Source organism: Falco biarmicus, chromosome 10 (genome assembly GCF_023638135.1).
Source record: "Falco biarmicus isolate bFalBia1 chromosome 10, bFalBia1.pri, whole genome shotgun sequence".
Taxonomy (NCBI): Eukaryota; Metazoa; Chordata; class Aves; order Falconiformes; family Falconidae; genus Falco; species Falco biarmicus.
This window is the reverse complement of record NC_079297.1, coordinates 667623-694180: the sequence shown is the minus strand read 5'-3', so window position 1 is coordinate 694180 and position 26558 is coordinate 667623. Positions and strand designations below refer to the sequence as shown.

Here is a 26558-nt window from a genome sequence, read left to right as displayed (position 1 = left end):
GGTAGCAGCCCCTCGCTGCGCTGGGGGTGCTGGGGGACACCACGCAGGAGCTGCCCTGGGAGGTGGGTCCCTGGGGGTGTGCGGGAGCAGCCATGTCCTATCGTGATCCTGCTTTCATCCCAAGAGGTGTACTTCTCCAGGGGAGCTGCCTCTCCCGATCCAGTCCCGATGGCTGGGAGCGCCTCACCTCTGGCTCTGGCGGTTTCACCCGTGCCCACTCCTCGCTGCAGCTCCTGCGCGGGGCTGGGCAGCCAGGCTGGAGCCAGCTCACCACCCGCAAGCCCCAGCAGCGGTGGCTGTGGCACTGCCAGCTGCCCAGGCAGAGCTGGCATTTACTGGGCAGAGGCTTGCCCAGGCCTCTCCTCTGGGGATTTTTCCCCCCTTTTTTTTTCTTTCTTTTTCTTTATGCTTTCATTGCAAGAAATACAAAAACTTCCTCCCACAAATCTGCCTGTCACCTGCATCAGCATTTCTCCATGGGATTGCTCTGATGGCTTTCCCTATCCTGGCTGCCTTCTGACCCCAGGGCCATGGTGGGAGCCAGGCCAGCTGTGGCTGCTGCAGAAAGCACAGCTCCATTTCCCAGATCCTTGGGGCTTATTGTTTAAAATCTGTACCTAGTTGCTCACAAACAAGCCCAAGGAGGGACCAGCTGCAATCTAGCAGCTGTATGGTAAATTTTCAGGATGTGGGCAAACCAAGAGGAGCTGCTGCTCAGGGATGGTTTCACCAAAAGCGGCCACAGCTCCTTCTTCCATACTGGAGCTCTGTCTAAGCATCAAGCCCTGCAGCTCCTCCAAGGTGCAGCCACCTGTGCTGCTCTCACTGACATGTGCTGCCAGCGGCTCCAGCCATGTCCCTGCAGCACCCTATGCAGCCAAAGGCCTCACGGACAGAAACAAACACCACAGCCAAAAAGAGAAGCCCAGAAAAAAACACGTTTTTAAAGACCTCAGCATATTTGTCTGTCCCTGAGTCCATGCTTGTAGTTCCCCTTCCTCCCCCCCCCCCCCCCCCCCCCCGCAAGTAAAGAAAAGAAAGCAAGACTCATCCTAGCCATTGGAGCAGGACACCAGCCCAGGGGCCTCCTTGCCAGCCAGCACAGTGTTTGCTTCACCTTCCCATCAGGAGCGTTGCACAGCTAGTCACAACTTGAAAAACAGCGGGTGCAAACCCACCCCCCGCCCCCAACAACCCCCTAAAAACCTAAATCACATGCCCCAGAACAACCTACCAACCACCCACGCTGCATTGTGAAATATCTACACATGCACACATGTGCATACACAGAAAAAGTTCTCAGTTTTTAAGCACCTTTCATTTGTTTTAAGATTTGAGGAGACTCATAACCCCAGTGTAAGAGGGTTTTCTTGCTCTGGAAACACTGGCAGGAGATTTGGTATCAGGCCAGGTCTCGTGCTCACTTGGGCAGGAGAGGAGCAATGCAGAGCTTCTGCAAAGCACGGTCTGAACACACCTTTGCCACAGCATAAGAAGGGTTGGCCACACTGGTGGATTGACAGTCACTCTGCAGGAGTTAACAGGAGATTATTAGATGTTAATACATGAGCAAGTGTGCAGACAACAGAGGGGGGATCGCAGGAGCCCATATATGCTGTAGTAAGCACGCTCTGTTGACTTGCAGGATGCTAGGACTCAGGATTAACCTCTTCATGAAAACATTATTAATAATTTATTAACCCTTTATAAACATACTATTGATATAAAGTGTGATAATAGTTCTGCTTCATGTCCTGTGCTGGGTGGGCACAGTGTGATGAAAGGTGTCTCAGACTGGCACGGAAAGAAGAAAGGAAAACAGTTTGCTTTCGCCTCTGAAACCCGGGACGGAGTAACAGCAACAGCCTTTTGGAACAGGTGCTGGGTGCTGGCTGTCAGCAGCCACGGCTGTGCTGAGCACCCCGGCAGCATGGCCAGGGGCTTCTGGCTCACGATGGATGAGTGGGACACGGAGGAACATTTTGACAAGGGGTTTCTCCTGCTGGGGTACCATCTGCAAGCAGATTGGGCACAGAATGGCCTGGTAGGTGAGATGTGGCAGGATCTGCCCCGGGGACACGGTCCCCAGCCAGCCTTGCTGCCCCACAGCCTGTCTTCCCCTGGGAGCCACCAGAGGGGGTGACGGTGTCGCAGCCAGCTCTGATGACAGCAGCAATCTGGAGGGACTGGCAGCATCTCGGATGCACAGGAGGAGAATCTGCAGTGGGGAATGGGCTGAGAGGCAGGGTGTTGCTTGGCTCATCCACTTCTTGACGTATATTTGGGCTAGAGAGAAAATGCTTCCTCTAATGCTGTTGCCTGGTGGCCACAGAGCATATCACCCAGTGACACAGGAGACAGAAGCACAGGGCAGGTACCACCTCATCGGACATCCATCAGGCACCCAAAAGCTCGGGCTCAGCCCCTGCTTGTCTTCACAAGTGCTTGTGCCAGCATCCCTACAAATGCCATGTTCCCGGTTCATAGCAGGCATCACTTCAGGGGCGAGGCGGGAAGGCATTTAATGTGAAGCCCAGGAAGCCAAAAGGTGTAAATGTTCCCCTCGAGTCAAGAAGTCCTCAGACTCTTCACCGAGAAGACATCAGAGGTGGAACAGGATTATCTCCAGCATGGTCTTAGGTTCGGCCACAAGGGACGGTGACTGTGGCAAGGGCCCGGGAGCAGCAGGCGATGCCGAGGGATGGGGGGAACACCAAGCTCCCCAGCTCGCTCTTTCTCTGCTGATAAACCACTGGCTGTGAAAAAACAGCTCCGGTGCCGCCACACTTACCCAAAGGGCTGAAAAAGCGGCAGAACAAACCAGTGGGGTGGGTGCAGGATACAGCCCAGCATCTCCGCCGGCACAGCCACCAGTGCCCCGCTCACCCTGGTGAGCACTGGGCACCCGGAGGGGCAGGAGGCACCACATCACGTGTGTGATGAGGCGCTGGGTCTCAGGAGGACTTGAAACAAGAAACTGGCCTGGAAGAATCAAAAGGGAAAGGCTGGCAGGAGATGTTTGAAATCAGTTTTTCACTCTTTCTGTGCGTTTGGGAACACTGCATCATTGGAGAGAAAGATGAATAATGCAGGTGAGCATCAACCAGCTGGGTCCCACGCAGCCCAGGCTCCCAGGCAGAGCTGGGGACCGGCGCTCATAAAAGGGTTTGGTTTGTTTTTAATTTCATTTTAAAAACTAATAAATATCAACTGTCTGAGGCTGGGCTTACCATAATTCCTTCAGCCTAGGTCCCAAGCCGATATTAAGGGATGTAACATGGTGAATGGAAGAAATTCCTGTGAAATCAGCATTTTGGGGGGTGTGTGTGGTTTTTTCTTGTCTCAGAGGTGGGAATCCAGGCTGTGAGCTGGCCACAAGCAGGACATGACAGCCAGACCTTCCCTGGGGCACAGGGTGCTAAACCAGTCCCTAAAGGGAGGGGGGGAGGAGGGATCAACACATTTCTGCTGGGTTTGGAGCCATCTCAGCTGGTGCTGGAGCTGGTAAGAAGTCTGGACCATGTCCTTCAAAAGGCAGAGTGAGTCCATCATGGGGAGGGGAGGGATTTGTTTCACAAACCAACATTGCTCACGACAGAATTTGGCCCTTCATGGGAAAGGATGCAATTTTTAGCGGGGGAAGAAGGCGTTCTCATTCTGGCTCCACTGCAGCAACCCTCTCACCTGGCCCAGCTACCCAAGCCTGCCCTGTCCAGTCCTGTCCCTTTGCAGCCACTCCCAAGTCCACCTTTGCCCTTATTTCAGCCTCTTCCCTCCAGCCTCCTCCGCGGCATCCCTTCACCACCAGCTTCGACATGCTTTTGCCACCTCGGGGAAGCTGCGCAGGTCCCTGCCTCTGCTCCCCTCCCAGGGATAAACGCTGGGCAGCCAATGCTCTTGGCTTCTTGGTGCCTCTTCCAAGTATATAGGTACATAGAGAAATACACATATGCATATATATGTATATATGCGTGGCTTGGGCAGATGGGTGGCTCGAGGAGGAGGGGGCTTGCTCGGGCAAGGCAGCCAGCAGCTCGGCAGGATCACCAGTCACGGTGATGCTACCACTGACCCCTGGCTGGCCATCTCCTCCCGGCATGGTGGCCAGGGCTCTGGCGAGGCGCAGGGACAGTGCTCTTTTTCCTGAGATTGCTTTTAAAGTTGTCTTTAAAAAAACACCACGAGGCACCGCGAGCTGCCCGGCTGACCCTGCCGTCAAGGTTTCCACACACTCTCTCCCGTGATGAGCCCTTCCAGGACTGGCAGTGGGGTATTTGCCTTATCACAGCAAAAATGTGATCAAGAAATCAAGGAGGGAGGGGGGTAGTTGTTGGTTTTGGGAGAAGGAAGCATTATTTAGTGTCATGGATGAGGTTTTCCCACAGATCCCAAACCTTGTTGCTCCGTTGCCCTTTTCACTTCTGCTCGATGTCTCTGCTTGTGACATCCTGGTCTGGCTACATGTGGAGTCACAACGTCATGAAGAAAGGCACTGATGTCACAGGCTCATCAGGACAAACAGGCTTTGCCGTGGTTTTGGAAATGGGAGATTTCACCGGGAATGCTGATGTTCCTGCGCAAAGGCTGGCGTGGCTGTGAGGCAGGGGGTGGTGGCCCAGCATGGCAGCGGCGCCGGGGGTTGCGGGCCCGGCCAGTGTCGGGGGTGAGAGGACCAACGGAGGGTGTGGGGAGGAAGACTGAGGAGCGGGGGGCCGGGCGTGCCGGTGGGGGTGTGTGGAGTGAAACCGCAGCCCGGCATCAGCAGTGTTCGTCGCTGGTGCTCCCTGGGGCAGCTGGTGTTGGGGCCGGGGTGAGCCCCGCTCCGCCGGGCAGGGGAGCGGCTGCCGGTGGCCCGGTGAGGTCAGTAGTTGCAGTGGCGCTGGCAGGGCTGGTGGACGAAGGTGCCGGCGTGCTGCTTGGCTCGGCGCAGCGGGCGCTGGCGGGCCTGGTTCTGCCGCTGCAGCGCCTTCTGGCTGAGGCAGTGCTTCTCTGCCAGCTGTTTGGCCCGCTGCACCCGCCGCGCCTGCCCGACCTTCTCCAGGATGGCGGCCTTCACTGCGAGGGACCGGCTGTGGTGCGGCACGTGCCGCTCCAGCCGGGGCTCCGGCACCTCCCTGAGGAGAAAGGGGCTGTCAGCGACCCCGGCACCCAGCCCTCGCCCACCCCAGGGAGAAGGGGCCCGGGTCTCCAGTCTCCTGCCCCTCGCGCTGTGCCCTGGCAGGGTCCAGCCCCCTCCCGCCCCAGAAGCCGGGAGACAAATGCCGATGCCACCAGGAATGGGGCTGTCCCCACAGAACCTGCAGCAGCCAAGTCCCTTGCGCCCAGCAGGGCAAGGCCAAGCCCAGCCCTGTTGCCATCCCACTCGCCACCCATTCGGTCCCCTGGCGCGTTTCCCTTTGCCCCCAGCACTGAGGGTCCGCTGGAGCTCTGAGGCCAAGCTGTGGCCTGACTGTGCAATGAGAGAAGCTCTGTGGGAACGGCACCCCCCAGCCTGGGCAGGGGGTCACCCCAAATTCTTCCTCCCCCCTGCATTGCCAAGGGGCTGCTGGGGGACACACTGGAGGGCTGGGACTGGGGGGCGGCAGGCACCTCGCAGCACGAGGGGACCCAGGGCTTGGCCGACAGTGGCAGGGCTGCTCGTGCAGATGATCGGTGTGTTGCCAGTGCCACCGGCAGCCATGGAGAGAGGACAGAGCCCCCCACGGCTGCAGCGAGGCTGTGGCCCTGGGGAAGGATGGCAGGGGGCTCCAGCCCGCAGCTCCTGGGAGAGGGCGGGGGGGCATTTGGGGCACTTCTGTTTAACCTCCTCCCCCTGCTAAGCTGGACTTTGGGACAGGGAGAAACGTCTACATCCAGGGCTGGTGGCACCTTGCTCCCAGCGGCTGCAGGACACCCCTGCACTGGGCACGACAGGGATCTGGGAGGCCACAGCACCCTGTGCCTGGGGGAGCTGGGGGTCTTGGGGGAACCCCTGTGCCTGAAGGTCACCTTGTCCTGCTGGGTTTGCGTTGCTTGCGCCATACTTGCGCAAAGGCAAAGCCCTGTGTTTAAGCCCAGCCTGGCAAACCACCGGACAGGCGGTGGGGTGACAGGTGGCCATGCCAGGAGACTCTGCTCAGGGCAGGGGAGGGGGATGCAGCCCTCTCCCGCCGCAGCCCCGCAGCAGGCTCATGGTCCTGCACCCACAGCCATCTCAACATGGCATCAAGATCCTGTTAGCAGAATATTTTGGGACATAGAGGCTGCCACCCTTGTGCAGCACCAGCCAGGGTGCAGGGTGCTCCCCGAGGTGGGATGCAGGGACACCAAGGTCCCCCCACAGCCCCATTCCACCTGCAGGCGAAACGCTCTCGGGTGTACACAGCCATTTGTGATGCCAGCACTGACCATCCGCCCCGGTCCCGCAGCCGGTGCTGGGCCAGCAGCCCCTGCGGGCATCCTCAAGCCACACTCACCCAGCAGCATTGTCTTCGGGGCCCTCCCCATCCACCTCGAGGGTGCTGGTGACATAGACAGACATGCTGGGGTGCTCGATGAGCAGGTCCTCCATGGGGCTGCTCCCCACGCCGTTGGGGCCGGGCCCCTCTGCAGTAAAACAGGGGGGAGGGGTGACAAACCAACTCTCGTCCATCAAGCAGGGACCAGCTGGAGCTGGGGAAGCGGCCGGTGGTGGCGGTGAACCAGTGGGTGCCAGGTGGGATCGCACCAGGCGCCCGGTACCACCAGCAGCCACTCGCTGGGCTGCGCCAGGGCGGGCACGGCTGCCTGGGGGTGGTGGGGGTGCAGAGCCATGCGGGGCGCAGCAGGGACACACACACATACCATGTACAGTGGGGAGGGGAGGGGGGAGAGAAAGGGGCATCGTTAGTGCAAGAGACACCCCCACCGCCATCGCCACCGCTAGAGATGGGCACGGCATCGACGGGACCTCACGGGGTCAGACGCCAGCAATGCCCTGCACCGCGCCCCGACCAGCATCCTCCATACCGGGCAGCTACCGGTGCCGCAGGGCCCGGCTTCACTAGGCGAGCAAGCAACAGAATGGTTCTGATTAGGGAGTTTAACGAAAAAGTTGGGGGGAAACTGTAGAGGAATGAAGGCAGGTTAATTGAAATTGATAATATACAGCTGTGGGCTGGCTTCAGGGGCGGTGGGTTGGCTGACTGGATAAGGTGCAGCTGTGGCTGGTTCCTGCTGAGTAGTTAAATGGCTCTAAGGGGCATGGGAGAGGAGCACTGGATGAAGAGAGACCTGGAAGAAGCAGAGGGAGGAGAGCGAGTGCCCTGGATGGAGGAGAGGCCCTGGGGGAAGAAAGGGGGTTGGCTGAGTAGAGGCTGGCTGGAAGAGAAGCATGGAGAAGGAAGAGGCTGGACACGGCAGAGGTAAGAAGCAGGGTGAACTGGTCTGTAGAGGATGAAGGAACAGCACAGACAATAGATGAACTTGTGAAACCCTGTGGGGGATTGGTGGCTGTGCTGGGGCAAGGTGTGGGAACTACTTATTGAAGTTAACCTGGTATGGGATGGTAAAAGCCTTGCTGCAGCTGGCTAGTTTTGAGAGTGCTGCAATAGGACCTACTGCAGAGATTTTGATTTTTTCCTTCTCAAAGCAAAGGAAGAAATTCAGCAGCAAGAAATGCTGCTGTTGCCTGTTCTTATGGCACCTGAGCTGTGCTGCTCCAGAGGAGCACTGGCCTGCCTATACTTGTAAACACTCCCCAGCACTTTGCAAACATTGAAACCAAGCACACACAGAGGAGAAAAAAAAAAACTAAACCCAACAACAAAACAGTTCACACCTTTTTGTCTGGAAGAAACCAGGGAATATATAAATTCTTCAGCAAAGGTTTTCACCATGCTTTCAGCTTCAGTCCATTAGAGGCTGAATCCTGGGTGGTTGATCCACAAGCTGCCCCCCCGCCCCCCCCCCCCCCCCCCCAACACCTCAGCACCTCAGCCTTCCTTGTCTTCCTTTCCTCACCTCTGCCTGGCAAAAGCACTTGAACTGGTGCTTTTCTGGGCTGCTCTTGCTTGGACTTACTGGCCAGGTTAAGGGAGGGGAGGCTGTGCCTACTGTCAGGCTCATCGAGGAAATTCAGACCTGTTACCAGCCTCATCAGGGGACTGGAGGGAACTAGCCTCAGGGGGAGATGCAGCACATGTGCAACCCTGCAACTGGGTGAGGGTGCAGGAGAAATCAGAGGTGAACATGTTCTTGTGGTGGAGAAATGCAGCACATGAAGCACAAGGCTGGCATTCACCACCAAGCATGTCCCCAGCTCCTCCTGCAGATGATGCCCAGGCTTAGGGCTGGCCACAATTAGCCTTGTGAAGATGCGAGCATCTTTCTTCAGGTCAGTGGGTATCAAGTTATTAATAGCTGTTAGCATATCGGGCTGGAGATTATTTGTCAGCCTGGAGACAGCCATTGAGCCTGGCTGGAGCATTCCCGGTCCAGCAGTGCTCTCACAACTGCAGGGCTGCAGCCTATGGGCACCCAGCATCATGGAACCCTGCTCCAGACATCCATGGCTGCCTGTCCCCATCCTTTGCCAAGTTGAGCTTGAACATTACAAGGAATATTTTGGGGTCCACAAATCCCTGGGAGACTTGCTGCCATACCACTAAGCACCAGGAAATGCTCTTTGCTCTTCCCTGTGTGCTGAGCAGAGTCAGGCTGGGCAATGGGGTGAGAGGGGTGTCTGAAATGCTCCTGGGAGATCTGGTTAACTTGGGTGCATTTTGCAACACGGGTCAAAGATCTGGCTGAGAGGAAACTAATTCAGAGGCTCATTAAGCTGTCCCTGCTACTGGGAGGGAGCCAGGCTGGGAGACACTTGCCAGCTGCTGTGGCTGGAAGGTAAATGATGGAGGCTGGAGCCAGCAGGTTTGGGTTTTGAAGTGCTTCGCATAACTCCAGCCTCAGAGATTAGGGTGGAAATAAATAGGTCCCTCGCTGGCCAGGGAATGCTATGGGAAAAGGCAGAGGCAGGGCCCGTGGGGATTAGCAGTGGGGTTGCACGTCCCAGGCAGACACTGCTGAAAGCCAGCTCTGCACCAAAGCCTGGCCACTTGATTGGAAAAAACAACAGGAGCCTTTTGTATCAAGGTCATCCCTGGGTCCCCGCTGAGCCAGCCACAGCCTCAGACCCAGGGGATGAAGGCACAGCCCAGCATTTCTATCTGGGGAAACTCCTGGCTCCTTCTGACATGCTGCAGCTGCTGCCAGCTGTCCCAGACACGTGGCAGCTGTGTGCCCATTGCTCCAGGGACCTAATGGGACCTCCCTGCAACCAGCTGCCTCCTGCGTCACTGCTGTCACCACCCCCACGGGACAGTCACCAAAGCTCAGAGGACAGGGAATCCTCCATGGCTGCCCATGCCACCCACCCACCTCTGCCAGCTCTCCCTAGTGCTCCCACCAGGCACAGGGCTGACCCTGTTCCCTCACCCCAGGCTCGTCCATGCTCCCATCCCCTCTCCAGCTCGCCGGGTGGGGAACCCTAATGAATGACTTGCATCATGAAAATGAGCTCTGTTTGGTGCATGGGGGACAGGCAGGGGGTATCTGCTTGGAGAACAGATGCCTGCAAGAGGGAGGACGAAACCCTCCTAAACCTGCAGGATATGTTCGTGGTCCCCTGGGCTGGGGCACCACAACTGACCAGAGGCTGCAGGAGCAGACCATGGCCATCAATGAGCTCCTGCACAGGCAAGCTTGTTTGCCTAAGTTTGCTGCTGGATTTGCAAGCAAAAGGTCATGAAATTATCGTTGTAATTGGTTGAGTCATTGACCCCACAATAGAAACACCAAGGTCTTAACAGAGCTGGAGAAGCTCTTGACACACAAGGAATTTGATCCGCCTGGTTGCTGTTAAACAGGGTTCTGGATGGTTGTTGCCATCCATGGGAACTGGGAGCCTCTGAGGGCTCTCTAGGTACAGGGTCCTTGTGGCAAACGTCCCTTGTCTGAGTGCTGTTGGCATGGGCACTGGATATGATTTGGGATGATAAGCCCTTTAGCTGAGATTTGCTCCCCCGATGGACTCAAATGACCCAAAAGTGGCCAGATCGCTGGTGGGGGGACAGGCAGGCACTGCTGCTGCCTGCCCTTATGTGGGGAAAACCCTGGCCTCCCCCTATGCTCGGGACCAGCTCCCCCAGGGAACACGCTCCCTGTTTGCTTATGGCAGGGGTGCCACGGGGGACAACCAAGCCCAGACCCTCCTGGCAAAGCGCTGCTTGTGGCGCTGCCTAGCCATGGTGCCACTGCAGCTCACAGGCAGACAGCCCGCATGGGTTGGTGTCCCCCACCCCGCTGCCCTAGCAGGCAGGATCACACCAAAACCCTGGGTGCTCTCCCCGGGCTGGTGTGGAGGCATCTGGATGCTCCTGGCAGCAGCAGCCCCAGCTGGGGACGCTGCTCCCGCTCCCATGCTGGTGGGAAGTCGTGAACCACCATCAAGAGAGGAGAGGGAAAAAGGAGGAGCGGGTGGGGTGCTGCTGCTGTGACCACAGTGCTGGGCGCTGTGGGCAGGGTGGGGGGACCAGGGGAGGAGGGATGAAGGGCAGAGCTGACTATACTTGGTGGAAGCTTATCTGCTGTCATCTCAAGGGGGTTGCCCAGCCCCAGAAAGACAAGGTGCAGCACAGGTTGTAGGAAGCCGGTCCCCATTGCTTTTCTCACCTGCAAGATCAATTATGAGCCAGCCATCCTCTTCCTCCTCCTCCTCGACAAAGGGTTTGGGCTCCTCTAGGCCTTCTGGCGTGTTGCTGTCACTGAAGAAGAGGCTAGTGAGACGCTGAAACATGGTGGGGAGCGGTCCAGCGGGAGGATCGGTGACTTAGAGCTATGGCTGAGCACCAGCTTCCAGGTGCAGAGGGGGGAGCAATGGGCAGGGAGCAGAAAAAACAGCACTCGAGGTCTCGGTGGTGGTGGAGATGCTTTGCTGCTAGCAAAATTGTAGCTGAGCTAAATGGTGTGTAGCGCAATTCTGAGGTTCTTCACTTGGCTTCAGTGCAAAGGCCTGTAAAAGGGAAAGATGAGAGAATAACGCATTTGGACTGGCTGGCAGTGCTGGCCCTTCTGCAAGCCAGGGGCTCAGGCGGGTCAGGGGTGGTGGTGAAAAGGTGGCTCTGGCACTGAGCTGTGTGCTGTCCCAGCTGCTGGCATCTCCAAGGGCATCATGCACTGTGTCCCAGTGAAGGGCTGGCTGCCCATGCCCTGCAGCCCCCAACCTGCACCAGGCCCCACATTGTGTCCCCTTCCTCATGGGTGGTGTGTCCCAGGGGTCCCATCCGCTGGAGCTGGCAGGGGCAGAGCCAAACCCTGTTCTAAAATCAGACTGGGACCTGCCTCCCCCAGCACTGAACGGGCACTGAGTATGGTTGGTGGCACCCAGCTTTGCTGTTAGAGCAGGGCAAAGGGTGCAATGCTGCTGTCCTATCTGAGGATCCATGGCACCAGATGACCCCAAAACCCACCACCAATCCACTGACAGCCCCAGCAGCGTGGCTGCCCTCCCCTCTTTAAGCTGGGTCCCAAGAAGCCCTTGCTAGTGTTTTGCTCCAGCTCTGCCTGGGCCAATACCTGCTTGAGGTTGGTTTAATTTTGAAAGTTGTTACTGTCGGTGTCGTGCTGTGTGTGTGTATCTGCAAGGATGCTCTTCTCATGCAGCTGTGTAACATTGCCACCCTCCAGCCCCAAAAGAGGACACTGTTGCATGTGCCACCACTGCTCCTTTACAAGAACCTTTACAAGAGCCATGGGACAAAGTGCTTGGCTATGGGCTGTGTCTTGGCCCCAAGTGCTCAGGCATGGATGTGCAGGAGCAAGCGGCAGCAGGCTTGTCACCCCCTCGCAGCGGGGCAGGGATGACATCCCAGTCCTGAGTGAGTCTCTGCTCCATCTACGCTTGTCATGGTTTTACCCCTGGGGAAACACATTCCTCCCAGCTCCAGGGGAGGGCAGGACTCACTCATTTTATTAATGACTGCAAAGCTCTCTAACATGTGAAGACAGACAGCAGTGGAAACATTAAAGTGGAATAACGTAAGTTAGGGAAACAACATGAAAAGGGCTGGTATCCAGCTGGGCCATGAATGGGAACTGGCCCATCGGGCTCTGTGTGCTCTGTGCTGAGCACGGTGGGGATTTCCCTCCCATGGGACCTATGTGTGTATCCATCCTCCCCCAGACCAGGCTGGCAAAGGGTGCCTGGAACAGCCCTGACAGCTGTGGTACACAGCCATGGCTTCATTGCATGACAGTTCTCCCTGCCTGCAGGCTGAAATCTGGCATCTGCCTGGAGCACTTTCCTTTTTATTAAAGATATTTTAATATCATATTAATTTCATAAATTGATTAAATCTCTAATTGCAGCAGAAACCCCACTGCTCCCAGGTACCTGCTGGTGATGTCTCAGGAGGTCCTGCTTCTTACCCTTCTGCAGGTCCCCAGGCAGGGGTAGAGGGGCAGTAAGAATGCAGCAGAGGGTGGCAGGCGCAGGGGGCTCCCACCCACACTAGAAGCAGCTCCTGGCCATCATTGCATCCCTGCAGCAATGTTTGTCCCATTTACACCAGGGGAACTGGGGTGCGGGAGGGACCTGAATGCACCCCTGCCAGGGGATTTCAGTTGGTGCTGCCCAAACCGTGCCTCGGCACCAGGCAGAGAAGGTGCCCACAGAAGCAGTTTGGACCAGGAGGTTGCTCCTCTGCCCCTCCAGTGGCCCGGGCTGGTCAGAGCCCTGGTGCCTTCTTCCAGCCCACCGGTGTCTGCTAGAAATCCCAGATCTGTGGAGAAGGTATGGCCAGCACTGGGGCACAAGGGATTGCCTGTGCACCATGTCCCTGAGGCTGAGCTGCCCCAGAAACCACATAGCCATCCCCTGCCAGAGCCAGGGCCATCACTGTGGGACAGCTGCCATCCTTCTCAGGCTTCTGCAAGCCCTTGTACTCAGCATGAGGGGACAGGCCACAGGTGACATACTCAGGGACAGATGAGTTCCTTAATGAATGAAGAAGTTTAGCAGAATCTTTCCAGGAAGTCCAACAGCCTTTTAAAACTAGCTAGAGGGTAGTTAATATAAAAAGGCAGGAGTAAGGAAACCATAATGCATTGAGGTTTGTTGGTGGGTTTTTTTTTTTTCCCCTTCAGAAACTTCAATGTAATAATTAGTTTTCTGAGTCACCATCACTGCAAATAAGCCCAGGAGCTAAGAATAGGCAGCAAAGCCCCAGGGTGCGCCAGGAGCTTGCTGGGGTGGCAGCCACAGCTTCGCAGGGCTGGCAGCTCCCGAAAGTCACAGCCTGCAAGAACAGCAGCAACTCTGCTTGGAAATGGCAACAGGCTCCCTGAAACTTTCCATAAATACTTGGCGGCAGGAGGGATGCTGCTGACAAGTGGCAGAAGCGGTCCTTCCTTGGCAGAGCTAAGAATACCCTGCGCAGTCATCATGGCAGGCGTTGGAGGTATAAATCAGGTGCCTTCCTCCAACCCACTTGGGAAATGTTATTTTGAATTCATTTTACCTAAATTAGACAAGCGTTTCACAGGCTGCTGTCACTGTGCTGTATGCACCAAAATCTTAAACCTGGCACAGAAACACAGAGCGAAGGAGAAGGGTGTCTGGCAGCTGGGCAGCTCAGGGGTGCCCTGCTTACCACACCAGAAATGACCAGTGAAGCATCGCGGCGCTGACCTCTCTCTGTCCCCATTGAGGAAGGGACCAGAGCCGGCAGGGTCTTGCCCAGGACAGTTTGGCAGGGCTGGATTAATGCATTTGGTCACTCAACAACTGCGCTACAGCTCCTGCTGATCCCTTTACTTTGCCAGCAGGCTCATTTGTGGGGTTGGCCTGGGGGAGCACTTGCCTCACAGGTGGAGCTGGGCCCCGAGGCTGCTGCTGGCACGGACAGAGTGACTGCAGCAAGCCGGAGGCTGATTCACAGCCAGACCCATCTTCCTACTGCAGAGCAGGGAAGCAGAGGGGGGCAAGGCGGCAGAGAGTATTTTAAAAATCCCCCCAAAACCTCTTTATCATGAGACTCTTATTCTCAGTGGCAGACAAAGCCAGCACGTGGGAGGGCTCTCCTTGGCCAGTCCGGGAGCTCAGGTGGACTGAAGTCCCCATGTGCTCCTCCAGATCCCACCTGAAAGAGGGGGACTCAGGGTCGCAGAAAGAGGGCATTTGCCTGGAGCTGGTGTCCCCACCTGCACCAGCTCCCTTGTGTAACTGCTGCAGGAAGGTCCTTGCCCCAAGGACAAACCCGACCATCTGCTATTTTATGTCATTGCACAGAGCCCTGGAAAATCTGCCAGTGGCCAGCAACCATGAATTTTTTAGATTTACCATGAGCTGTCCTATGAAATTTTAGAAGTTTCCTCTCTGGGACATGCCAGGTGAGGAAACATCCCTAGGAGCATACGCAACAGTGGAGCAGCACCAGTGTTACGCCCTTTGTAAATCACAGGAGGCTGGATACTAACTGGCAAATCGGACTTTGATACCACAGGAACCCTGAGCTCCCCACCAGCTCCCGCTGAGCCCACCTGGAGCCACATATGAGCTGGGGCAAGATTTGGCCATGCAGGGTTTGCTGTGCAATTAGCACTGAAAAAAGCTCTTAGATAAGAGTTTGCATCTCAGGTTTTTCCAGTCTTGCTACAAGCAGGTGATATCCGTTTATTCTCCAGGGGAAAAACATCCATTATGTCTTCCCTTTTGTGTTCAGCCAGATAAGCACCAGTTGGATGCAGCAGGTTCTCAAAGGTGACAGTGAGCTGCAGCAGACAGCTTTTGTCTTTTTTTGGGCAGACATAAAAGGCAAGAAAAGACTTATTTTAGAGGAAAAAAAATTTGTTCTCGGCACTTTGTAGACTACGCCCAATGGGAAAGAAGGTACGGCACAGTCCTGTACCAGAGCCCAACACCTGTTTCTGGGATGGTTTCCTACCCCAGCAAAGCCCTGGCCAAATCAGTGACAGCACCTGGTACCTGCCCAGCACAGCCCTCGCTGGTGCCCTGTCAGTGGAGGGTGCTGCTGTTCCCAGCAAAGGCACTTTAAGCCAGTGCTTTGGGACCCCAGGGAGTCCCAGTGCCTTTGCTCAGGCTCTCTAGGCAGGGTTGTAGCTCCTCTACACAGAAGCAACATAAATTTATAGATATAGGCATACATATAAAGGAGATTACAAAAGCAATAATGCCCTTTGTAAGATGTTCCTACAGTCACACTCCATGGAGCCCAAGCCTTTCAGCTGACGAGCCCCGTCAGATGGGAGCAAGTCAGTGCCTGGGGCCTCCCAGGCTCAGCCAGGCTGCTGGGGGTCCCGAGGCGAGAGGCATGAAATCCGTAGAAGAGTTGCCCTTTCAGGACTTAGGACATCTCTGAGCTGTCCCAAAGCAGATGCCCTTAGAGCAGTAATAACAAAAGCAGCCACCACGCGTGGTCCCCAACATACTCGCAGGCTCAGCATCCCGGGACGCGGCGGTGGCACGCCGGGATGCTACGGCACAGACCTCTGCCTGGTGCTGCCAGGGCCCTTCCCGCGCCACGCGTGGCCCCACGGCTCTCTCCCGGGCACCACGGTTCAACTCCACGAAAAAGCCTGAACACGCGGCCCGGTCTCACGCAAACCGCGGGTGCTCGCACGGTACGTGGACCGCGCACACCGGCCAGCAGCCCCTCCCAGGGCGCCACTGACACCGGCTCCGCCGCTGGCCCGAGGAAGCCGCCGCGGAGACGCGAGAGGCCGGGGGCGCCCACGCGGTTCTGGCCACGCGCTGGGCCCCGGCCACCCCCCCCCCCCCCGGCAGCGGAGGCGACCGCGCTCCGCGGGGTCACGGCAGGACAGCGCGCCCGGGACGCAGGGGGGGCCGGGGGGGGCAGCCTTATGACGTCCCAATGTCATATGCAAATGACGCATACGTCACTGCAGCGGGGCCAATGGGAGCGGAGCCCAACCTCGAATCTTAATCCGGTGATGAAGAAACAAACAACAGGGGCGGGGGGGGGGTCCCGGGCGGCGGCTCCCCGGGGCCCCCCGGAGGATAGCGGGCGGCGCGAGCCCGCTCAGCCCCAGCCCCGCCCGCCGCCCCCCCGCAGCAGCCAGGCGCCGGTCGGCGGGACACTCACCTGCCGTGCGGGCGGCGGGGCGGGCGGCGGGCGCTGAGGTAGGGCCGGGGCCGGGGCCGGTGGCGATCGCGCGGTTCTGCCGAGCGCCCGCCGCTCCCCCGCACAAATCGGGACCTTCCGACAGCTGATCGTGGCGTCACAAAGCGACCCGCCCGCCCACTGGTAAACGGCCAATGGGAGGCGGCGCCGGGAGGGCGGGGTCGGTGCGGAGGGCGGGCACCGCCCACGTGAGCGCGGGGTCCCGCGCCGGGGGCTGCGGAACGGGGAGTGGATTCGGCCCGGAGCCGGGACGGTGTCAGCGGGCGGGCGCTGGCTCCGGCCCGGGTCCCGCGCCGGGTGACCCAGCGGGCTGGGGGCCCGAGGCCTCTACAGAGACCCGGTGGGGCACGGAGGAGGGGCCGGCTGAGACCCCCCGGCCACGGCGCCCAACCACTCGGCGGCCTCCCAGGCAGGCGAGGGCTCGGCGGGGTGGCTGTGCCCGCGGGCCGTGACCGGGAGGAGCCCCCGGGGTGCGGGGTTCGCCCGGGCCGTCGCCCTCGGCGCGGCTGCTGCGGGGGGCCGAGGGGCCGAGGCCGGGCCGGTCACACGCGGGAAGCGCCCGCGCGGGGATGGCACGTGTGTGACAGCAGCCAGGGACAGCGCTGTGCACCCGAGTCACGCGTGGTGCAGCTGGGGCTCGTCTGGCATCACAGGTGAATTCCCCATCGCAAATTCACAGGAGGCAGAATTTAATTGAGTCTTATTCAACCCGCAGTCACATATTAAATAACGTTAAGTCTTGTGTAATTGAAGGATCTTGTGGAAGGGTGTAAACTGTTTCAGGAGGAGAGCTGCCACCAGACAGAGCTCTTGCCCTGCGTTGCTGAGAGGGGAGCAGAAGCCTGTGAAGCTTAAAACGTTTCTAAGCAGAAAATCCATTTGGGTATGCCTATGGAGGTCGTTTCCAGCTGGTAACGGCCGTTTCAATTAATGCCACAATGAGCTGCAGGTGCTCAGCACCTGCTGGGCAGGGAGGTGGAAGCATCCCCAGGAGACACCCAGAAGTACCAGCACCACTCACACCTGACCCCCAGCCTGGGCCCTGCTTGAAGGCAACAGCTCATGCTGCCAGTGGAACTTTGTTTTGCTGCTTTTCTTAGGACTTGTGTTGCACAGAGTGATTACAATGTGGCTCTTGCTGGCTGCCCCAGTACAAAAATTAACCTTTAATCCCACTGCCAAACAGGAGTGGATATAAATGAACTCATCAGAACAAATCTTGCTAGGGTTAAACTTATCCCAGGGTAAACTGTCCCATTTGCACTGGCATGCTCGCTAAAGGGCTGATTTCATGGTATAACTGACTCTCCCCATTGGGATAGGAAATGCTTTGGTCTCCACTGCACCCTGCCCTGGTCTTTCACTGAAAAAAAAAAAAAAGGAGGCAGCCTCCCTTCCCATGGCAGTTTTAGCCACAGTGGTGTATTGCTGGCAGGAGCTGCTGCAAATGAAGCAGAGGAGCGAGCTTTGTGCCAGCCAGCTGCCCTCAGCAGAGGCTGCTGGCAGCTGCCGGGCTTGGCACTGGGCGCTGTGGTTGGTGGGCTCAAGTGATGGCTGGCAGCTGTGTCCACGTGGCAACAGGGAACGATCTGGACCTTGCCGGTGACAGGGAGAGCGGGCAGGAGGCTGCGGTCGCCCAGCCTGCAGTGGATGTGCCCACGAGCCTGCACTGACCCAGTTGCCACTCTGAGCTAGGGTCCACGTCTCTGCCTGCTGGCTGGGCTACAGGACTAGCAAGGGGAGCCTGCAGGTGTGGGAGCAGCCCCCTCTTCAGTCCCCAGGGACAGCAGTGCATGTTGACGCTGAATAAAGAAAACCAGTGACTTCTCTGTGGCGTGCTGGGGTAGGATGCAGGGACAACCGACCTAGCAAAGGGGATGGGGATGGCCCGGCTTTGGCCCCTGGTGGGTCGCTGAGGAAAGTCACGCTGCAGTGAGTTGACCTGCAAGGCCCAGGGTGGCTGTGCCTGGAGAGGGCAAGCGGGCAGCTGACTGCACATCACCTGCCTGCAGGTAATGCAGAGTTACCTGTAGCCTTGGTATGTCACGGCACGAGTCTACACCAGCCTTGGGCTCTGCTGCTCAGATGTGTAACCGGCAGCACTCTGTATCTGCGTGACTGCTGAAAACAGAGTGGTGATCACGTTGGCTTCTGCTTCACCCAAGAGGTTTTGGGAAGCCGTGCTGATAGCTCCTGGCAAGGCGCAGGGCTGGCACGTAATGCATGTGCTTTGTTTCACCCAACAAATGGCATGCAAATCAGTCAGGCCTCTTATTATTCACCCATCCTTTATTAAAATAAAAAGGATGCTGGCTCCAGCTACCCAAAGCTTCTAAAAAATAAGAGATCAGGAAATAATAGCATGATTGGATCTTTGCAAAGCCCTCCAAGGACATGACCCAAGCATTTGGGATGGACTGAGCAGAGATGTCAGTGAGCTGGGTGCTCATCAGTTGGGGCTGGGGGAAAGCAGTTAATGATGAAGTATGTGTGCAATGTACAGAGACAGTCCTTAAACACACTGCACAAAACAATAGGGAACAGGATAATGAAATGAGCAGAAGCTGATCTTTCTCCTTCCCTGCAGGACACCCTGTCCTGCGCACCCCTGTCCCCCTGCCAGCCCGCAGGGCACTGACTCCAGGACCTGAGGATGTGCCCAGAAACCCTGACACCCGCCCAGCCCCAGTCAAGTGGACTGGGAGGTGCCACCAATAACCCGCGTCTCCAGTGTCCGTGTGTCTGCCACAATTCAGCTCCTCAGTCTGCTGTTTCATGCTGCACCTTTGCCCCAGAGGAACTGCCCATCGCCAGAGATGGGGATGGTCCATCACATGAAGGGCTGCAGCTCCAGGCCTGGGATTTGCCAGAGGCCCTCAGCATGGCTTCCCAGCAGTGGAGCACAGGGGAGTTCACCTGGAGCAAACAACTGTGAGAGTACTCTGAGAATGACCACAGCCAGGAGGTGACCTCACCTGAAAGAAATCTGGGTGTTATATTTACATTTCTCTGACAAGAAGACCTATTTCCCAAAGATGAATGTGGTACAGACATTTTGCATTTGTTACAAAAAAATGGACTTGCTTCTATATTTAGAATTTGGGTCACCAGCAGCTTTCTGCCAGGAGACACCAAAACATCTTTTGAAAACAGGGCTGCAAACCAGTGTTCGGCCAGGCAGCCGTGTCCTGTTAGGAAGGCTGCCCAGGGAGGCAGATACTTTGGGGGAGCCACCAGGGGCGAAGCTGGCTGCCTTCCACAGCAGCACCCGGCCAGGGTGGGGTGTCCCTCCTGGCTGGGGACGCTGCAGGGAGCCCATTGCCATGAGCAGCCCCGGGTGACCCGAGCCCGGGAGCTCTGACTCAGTATGCCCTTTGACTGACATGTTCTTGTTTTCTACAAGCTTCTCCCTTGGCTTTGGGACAGAAGGAAATAGCAGCTGGTGAGATGAGCCCAGTAATTAGACCCAGGGCGATTCTGAGGTGCATGTCTCAGCATGGAGTAACCTTGCCTGGGTCATTGCCCATGCAGCGAGAGCCTGGCATGGGACCGGGCACCACAGTGCCCCATAACCCCTGCTGCCCCCTCCCCGGCAGCCTCAGCACTTCTGCCAGAGCCTAGTGGCGGGAGCTGCCGGCTTTCATGGGCAAGGTGAGCAGAGGTTTGCTGTCTCCCTGCCTGCACTGCAGAAAAAGGAAGGGGGGAACCTGGCTGCTGCCCCATTAACAGCCACTGGTCATGGGTCATCTCGTCCTTAGTGGTTTCTTGGTGATGGGCCCCTCAAACGTGGCTGACCCAGCTTCCACCTCCCCCACGGTGCTGAGAGGAGGAGCTTGCCCTCCACTGCTGGAGGAAAGGCCAGTCCTCCCTCGCTCCTGCTTAGTTCCGCCTGTGCATCCCCCAAGGCTGGTCCTTCCCCGTGTGGCTGGTCCTGTGGGCCCACAGCAGCAGTTCCCTGCCGGGCTCCCCCGGCCTCGCCCCCGGGTGGGCTCATGGCAGGAGCCATAGAGGTGGGCTGCTCCGGCTGGGGGCTACTCCACAGGGGTGGGCTGTGCTCCACAGGGGTGAACTGTTCTCTGCAGAGGAATTGTAGAGGAATGAAGGCAGGTTAATTGAAATTGATAATATACAGCTGTGGGCTGGCTTCAGGGGCGGTGGGTTGGCTGACTGGATAAGGTGCAGCTGTGGCTGGTTCCTGCTGAGTAGTTAAATGGCTCTAAGGGGCATGGGAGAGGAGCACTGGATGAGGAGGCACCTGGAAGAAGCAGAGGGAGGAGAGTTAAGGAGAAGGACACAGCAGAGGCAAGAAGCGGGGTGGACTAGCCTGAAGAGTACGAGGAACCAGCATGAATGGTAGGTGAACCGTTGAGACCTTGTGGGGGATTGGTGGCTGTGCTGGAGCAAGGTGTGGGATCTACTTACTGAAGCTAACCTGGTATGGGATGGTAAAAGCTTTATTGCAGCTTGATAGTTTTGCTAGTGCTGCAACAGCTCGCCATAGGGTGAGTGTGCACTGTGGATGGTGTCTCAGAAGGCATGTTGTGGTGCAGAGGCAAGGAACAGACCCTGGCTCAAGGCTTGCTCTTCCTGTGGTCCTACTGACTCCAGTCAGTCTGAACAAGAACACTGGTGGCCCTTGGGAGCTTCAGGGCTATGGAGTCCTACCAGACCTCTGATGTCCCCTGAGTGGTTTCAGCAATGACATGGGCTTGTAGTTTTTCTTAATCAGGACAGCTAGACTTCCCAGGGGTTGAATCGTGCACATTTGGCTCTTCTCCCTGCTTGTGGGTTGGAAGTGACCCCCTCCAGATAGGTGTCATGAGGTGGCCAGTGCTCTGCCCAGTGATGCTTTACTCAAGAGTGCTCCTGAGTTGCCCTCAAGTCCTTGAGCTCAGCCATATGTCCCAAAAGGGTGATAAGCATTTGAGTCAGCATTCAGGGCATCTTTAAGGTCAGGGTTAAATCCTGCCTAAGCTGACCCTGGGCCAGTGGAAGTTCAAGCCTGGCTGTGCCTTGATGCCTGGAGGTGCTGCAGCCCACTGGGTCACGCCAGGATGCTGCTGGGACCCTGTGTGCATCCAGGCTGGGTGAATTAAGCAACCTGTCAGCTCTCACATGGGAGGGTTTCTGGCTCTTTTGACTTGTGCCACATATCTGTCTTTTACAAAATAAGGTCTTGGCTGTCAGTCCTGCTGGAGAACAGTGCTGAGCTCTGGGGATCCATCCAGACAGGGGAGGCTCAATCCTCCCATGGCAAGGGGGAAAAATCATGCTGGGTTGCAGCTGAATAAGAGCAACCGTTCAGGCTGCCCCATAGCTCAGTATGGATTTGCATATGACTTGCCTGTTCAAGCTGGAGCCCTGTGAGTGCACGCAGCAGCAATGAGCATGGAGCACACAGCATGACAGCAGCACCCTCACATGCTTCCAGCCCGCAGCTGGTCCTGTATTGGCTTTGTCTGCTCACGGTCCCATTCATTTGTATCAATTTATTTTAAATTGCTCCCTAGGACAAGAGGCATCCAGGACAATTATAAGTAAATAAACTGAAACCTGGGTCTCCCATTTCAGGGGATGGTGAAATTATAGGGGAGAAAAATCCCTCTCCTGTGGGTGCATGGGAGGCAAGGCTAAAGCTTTCTGGGGAGTGGTTAGGGTGGTATGTCCCAGGCAGACTGGTTCTCCTGCACCTTGCTGGTGTCATCCAAACATGCCCCTTCCCTTTGGTCCCTGTACCTCATGACAGAGGGTCACTTCACACCTTCCCTATCAGCTGGTGTCTGCAGGGGACGATGCTGCTGGCCACCACCGTGGTGATGTGGTAACATGGTCTGGTTCTGGTGTAGACAGAGCTGCTCCCTTGGGCTTTCCTCTGTATGCCCATGCTCCCAAACTGCATGGTCAAAACCTCTCTGGAGGTGTTTTCTGTCCTGCAGTTTGGTTTTGTTCCCAGTGTGGGGAGAAAAGGCTTCCTGGAGCATCCTGGGAAGGGGCCGGGTCCTCATGCCGGCAGCGGCTAGCTGGAGCAGCTTTGGGATGGCCACGCTGCACTCGGCTGCCCTGGCCTGGGCACCAGCTCTGCTCTACTTCCTCTTTCCTCGTTAGTGAGTTTTCTACAATCTAAAGGAGTACGTGCTAGAGTAGGAGCCCTGGGACAAGGATGGGTTTATGCAGCACTCATTGTGACCCTCAGCCTTAAATAACAGTCTTGGAGGGTCTGTTCAGGCAGTGTCTCAGCTGTGTTGGTGACTGTCCTTGCGGCGAGTCACCTTGACTCTTTATGGTGCCTTCAGACTACAATGTGCCAGTCAGGAGAGGGGGCAGCTCCCACTGTGGTGTCTCAGCCCCCTGACTCCCTGTCCTCAGGAGGTTAAAGGGCAGCCAGGAGGGGACCTGCTCTCTGCAGCTGTCCCTGGGCAAGAAAGGTTTTTGCTGTTGCTGCAGCCTGGAGCCCTGACTTGGCTCTTCCTGGGGGACAGGGACTGGCTGCCTGCAGTTCTTCCCAATGGCTGCCCATGCGTTGGTCCATCATACTGAGAGGGTTCTTGTCTGCCCTGGGATCTCCCTGCTCATTTGGCACTTTGGCTCAGAGTCTCTCCCTGGAATGTCCCGTGCTCTCAGGACCCTGTTAAGGAGACAAAGAGCTGCTTGAAGCAAGATCTTAAAGCCAGGTGGCTCCATTTGGAGAAGAGGGACCCAGAGAGCTGTTGGAGAGCCTGGCACAAGTGCACATTTGTATGTGGCATCTCTCTAAAGGAGGGCCTTTCCTCCTTGATGAATTCCTGTGACTCCAGTAGCACGGAGCAAAGTCTTTGGAGTCTTACAGCACAGACACTGACAGAAGCAGCATGATACCGGGCCAAGACACCTCCCCTGCCTGCTCACTGCTCACAGAGAAACAGGGTGACTCTGAGGAGCATGAGGTGGGTACTGCAGGTTCCTGGCACCATGGTTACACCTGCTGCTTTGCACCACACCAGCTCCAGACCACAGGGACCCGAGGGCTGTGCAGCATGTGCAGGGCAGGAAGGCTCTGCAACCTCCTCTCAGCTGCCTACAGCAGCACCAAAGCACACTCACAGGTGTCATCCAGGACTGAAACCTAAGAGAACCCCTGATAAAGGAGGGCAGCTATAAATGTCCTGCCCTGTGTAGGTTTGGCTATATTGAGGGAATGAAGGGAACACTAAAGTCTTCTCTTAATCCACTGTCTGCTTTTGTGCTGAGGCGATAAGAACAGATTCCCCATTGCTATACACAGGGTGCCTTCCCCAAGTTTTGATGCCTGTGCGTGCACATCCTTGCATGCACTGTGCCCCTAGCATGCCCCCACCCCATCCTCCCTGTCACCCACCCCAATGACCTGAAAAATATAACATGACCAAGGTTAAAATTAGCTGCGGGCTATTTTCAGCCAGGACAGCAACATTGCTTGGCGGCAACACCAGCAGCATGGCTGGCTGAGCCACTGCCATGGCCCAAGCTCAGAGAAGGAGCACAGCTCCCACATGGAGGTGGTGTGAAGTTTGGGACCAAGGCTCAAGACAACCAGGCATGGGATGGGCAGCTGGAGAGAGGGGCTGCAAACATGCATGCTCTTGTTTTCTGTGCTCCTGGGGCTGTTCAGAGATTCTGGTTAGTCCCCTGGGCTGAGCTACAGCTGTGTGCATGGGAACATGAGCCACAGCCACATGTGTAGAATCAGGGAGGCAGCACCATGGGTGCACAGGCACATTAGGACATTGTAGGGAAACTCCCTACCCCACCACTGTGCATCTGGTGCCTGACATGAGATGAGTTGATAGGCATTGGCTGCAGTGCCTCTAGGTCCCAGATGAACTGGGACAAGTAAAGGGCGTTCAGGGCCAGAAGGACTGAGTCCTGGTCTCACCCTGGCTCTGGTCATGGCTCTGGCTCTCATCCTGCTGCACCTCTCCCACAGCTGGGCTGTGCCCAGGCACCAAACCACCACCACCTTGCAGCCGCGCTGCCTTCTGCACGGCCAGGAGCGAGCACCTCCACATGGGGCTGTGCTTCATGCACAGCAGAATCCCAACAGCCTGAGGACAAGCCATCTCCCTTTGCCTGCAGTCATGGGTGGGCAGCATTGATGGCCACCACTGCTCCAGGTGCTGACAAACATCTGGATGTGCTGGCAGCCCAGCATAGGGGTTTGGGGGGGTCCTGCTGTGGTTGGGTGCTGCGTGAGCTGGGCTCTGCCAATGCTAGTTGGGTGCTGAGGTCACCCCCAAGCCAGATGAGAGACAGCAGCTCTGCCCTTCCATGAGCCCTGAGCTGTCCTTGGCTGCGTGCAGCCAGTCTCGCCACATGCAGGCTGGGGTGGCAGTAAACACTGCACAGCTCGATGACAGGGGACTGAAAACCCTCAAGGACTCTGGCATTTTGGAAATCCTCCCCTAGATGACTGATGCAAGGCAAAGTCTCACTGTGTGTTCCTTGGCACCTCGCTGAAGGACTGTGTCACCCTCCCCAGAAGCTGTGAGAGGAGGTAGGATGGCAGTGACACTGGAGATGGGGCTCCAAATTTGAGGAGAGGACAAGACAAAGGGAAAGTTTTTCCTTTGCTCTTTGAGCACCATCCCAACACCTTTGACACATACACAAGTTTTAAAATACACACGGTCCCCGGACACCCTGGGCCGCTGGGTGCCCCTGCCTGGGTCCTGGTTGCAGATGAAGTGCAGAGCAAGGTGGGAGATGCAGGGGCACACGGCATTGCAGTGTTCACCCGCCCTGCATCAGGCATGGTGCGAGACTGGTCCATGTGTGGTGGCTCTGCTCCCATGACCTCAGGAGCTGTAGCTGCCCTTGGAAACTTCAGAGAGCCCTGACATAATGGGGAGTGCACAGCAAGCCCTTGAGGGGGTGAAGCTCCCTCAGCACTCTGGTCGGCACACTGCTCGAGCCTGTCACAGGAGCAGGCCACAGCGCTGCTGGGGACACGTGTGCCTGTCAGTTTGCTCCTGCCCGAGCACAGCACCTTCCAAGGAGCTGACCTTAAAAAGAGCAAAACACAGGCTGCTTTGAAGGTTGCTGCTCTCGGGCGTTTCTACTGGGTCTTGGCAGGCACCCTGGTCCTGCTGGCCAAGCTCTCCCACCGGGAGGGAGGCTCTCACCGAGCCTGCCCACAGCAGCCTTATAAGGACCCATCACTGAAACTGCTCTTGGATCCCCCTGCTCTGCCTGTGATGCATGTGGAGATGAAACCTTCAAAACCCACCCGAGGCACAAGATGTCCCGGCACCTTCTCCCCTTCTCTCGCACATGAAGCCCAGGTTTCTGTTCCTCTGAAGGTCTCGTTGGAAGGAGGGGGAGGTGGCAAAGGCCTTTCACAGTTTCCAGGCTTAGCTGCTCCACCAAAATGCTTAAAAAACCAATTTTCTCACCTTTTTTTGAATATTAATAAAGAAGACAAAAAGCCCACCTGCCTGCCTCCTCAAACCCCTTCTAAACATCTGGGTATTTGAGGACCCTGATAACAGAAAGGCTTTGAACCTGTGATACGGCTGAGCACAAGCGCAAAAAGGTGCCCTAAGTCAGCACATGGCCCAAAAATAGAACAAGAGGGTTATCTGAAAAATGCACTAAATATAGACAAAAGGTTTTGGCCCCCAGCTGCAGTGCTGGGCAGCCTGGCACATAGCTAGGCGTCACTGGCAGACAGACAGGCCTTTTTAAAGGTCTGCGTCCATCCCAGCTGATGGGCTTAGAGCGGGTTCATGCCATACCTCAGTTGGATACAACCCTACGTCACTTGGCCATGGCTCCCAGGGCACTCAGAAAGTGAGTGACCAAGACTGTCATCCCTGCAGATACTCCCAGGGTGAGCATCCCACCCGGGAGGACAGGCAGCAAGCCCAGGGTCTGTACAACCCTGGTCACAGGGGCACACCTCCCTTACGTGAGAGATTTCCGTAGCAGATCGGCAGGCTTTTTGAAGGCATAGGCACTAGGTGATCCTGCTGGGAGTGATATCAACCAGACACCACTGCTGCCACCGCAGCGTGACAGCAGTTTGCACTAGAATCATCACCCCTGGCCACCAGATTGCTCAAATCACCTTGAACTTCAGAAATGGGTTTGCTGTTGTTTTAACCCAGAGGGGAAGGTGCAGGCAGGAGCTCCTTTCATCCAAGGCAGGTCGTTCAGCTCCGTTTACAGCATAGACTGGGAAACCTTCCAGTTTTCTGGCACTTTACCCCCTTTACAGCAAAAGCCTAACTCTGCCCTCTTCCCTGCATGGCATGAAATGGTGACATGCTGCAAGAGCTTTCGGGGCAGGGGGGTCCAGGCAGCCGAGCCCAGCAGCACCCACTGGTTCGAGCAGGCATTTCTGTCTTCAGCACTTTGTGGTTGAGTTGT

At 56.8% G+C, this 26558-nt stretch overlaps 1 protein-coding gene across 2 annotated transcripts; it reads right to left on the bottom strand.

Annotated features, from left to right (window-relative positions):
• Positions 1–1662: 1662 nt before the first annotated feature.
• On the bottom strand, positions 1663–16352 carry TP53INP2 (tumor protein p53 inducible nuclear protein 2). 2 transcript variants are annotated; one of them, XM_056355022.1, is made up of 4 exons: positions 16137–16352; positions 10687–11026; positions 6456–6765; positions 1663–5114 (listed from the first exon to the last, which is right to left on the bottom strand). In XM_056355022.1, the coding sequence occupies exons 2-4, from the start codon at positions 10808–10810 to the stop codon at positions 4862–4864; spliced, it is 687 nt and encodes a 228-aa protein (XP_056210997.1). In that variant the 5' UTR covers positions 10811–11026; positions 16137–16352; the 3' UTR covers positions 1663–4861. The 2 variants fall into 2 exon arrangements, with proteins under 2 accessions (XP_056210997.1, XP_056210999.1); XM_056355024.1 differs by having other exon boundaries at positions 6456–6585; positions 16137–16320.
• Positions 16353–26558: the final 10206 nt, after the last annotated feature.

Bases quoted from the DNA above. Each gene is read 5' to 3' on its own strand.
- TP53INP2 (XM_056355022.1), bottom strand. From the start codon at position 10,810: ATGTTTCAGCGTCTCACTAGCCTCTTCTTCAGTGACAGCAACACGCCA. The intron at 6,766-10,686 runs GTGAGAAAAGCA...CACCACCCCCAG, and splicing joins GCTCATAATTGATCTTGCAG to GCAGCCGTGCCCGCCCTGGC. The intron at 5,115-6,455 runs GTGAGTGTGGCT...CTTTCTCCTCAG, and splicing joins CCCGAAGACAATGCTGCTGG to GGAGGTGCCGGAGCCCCGGC.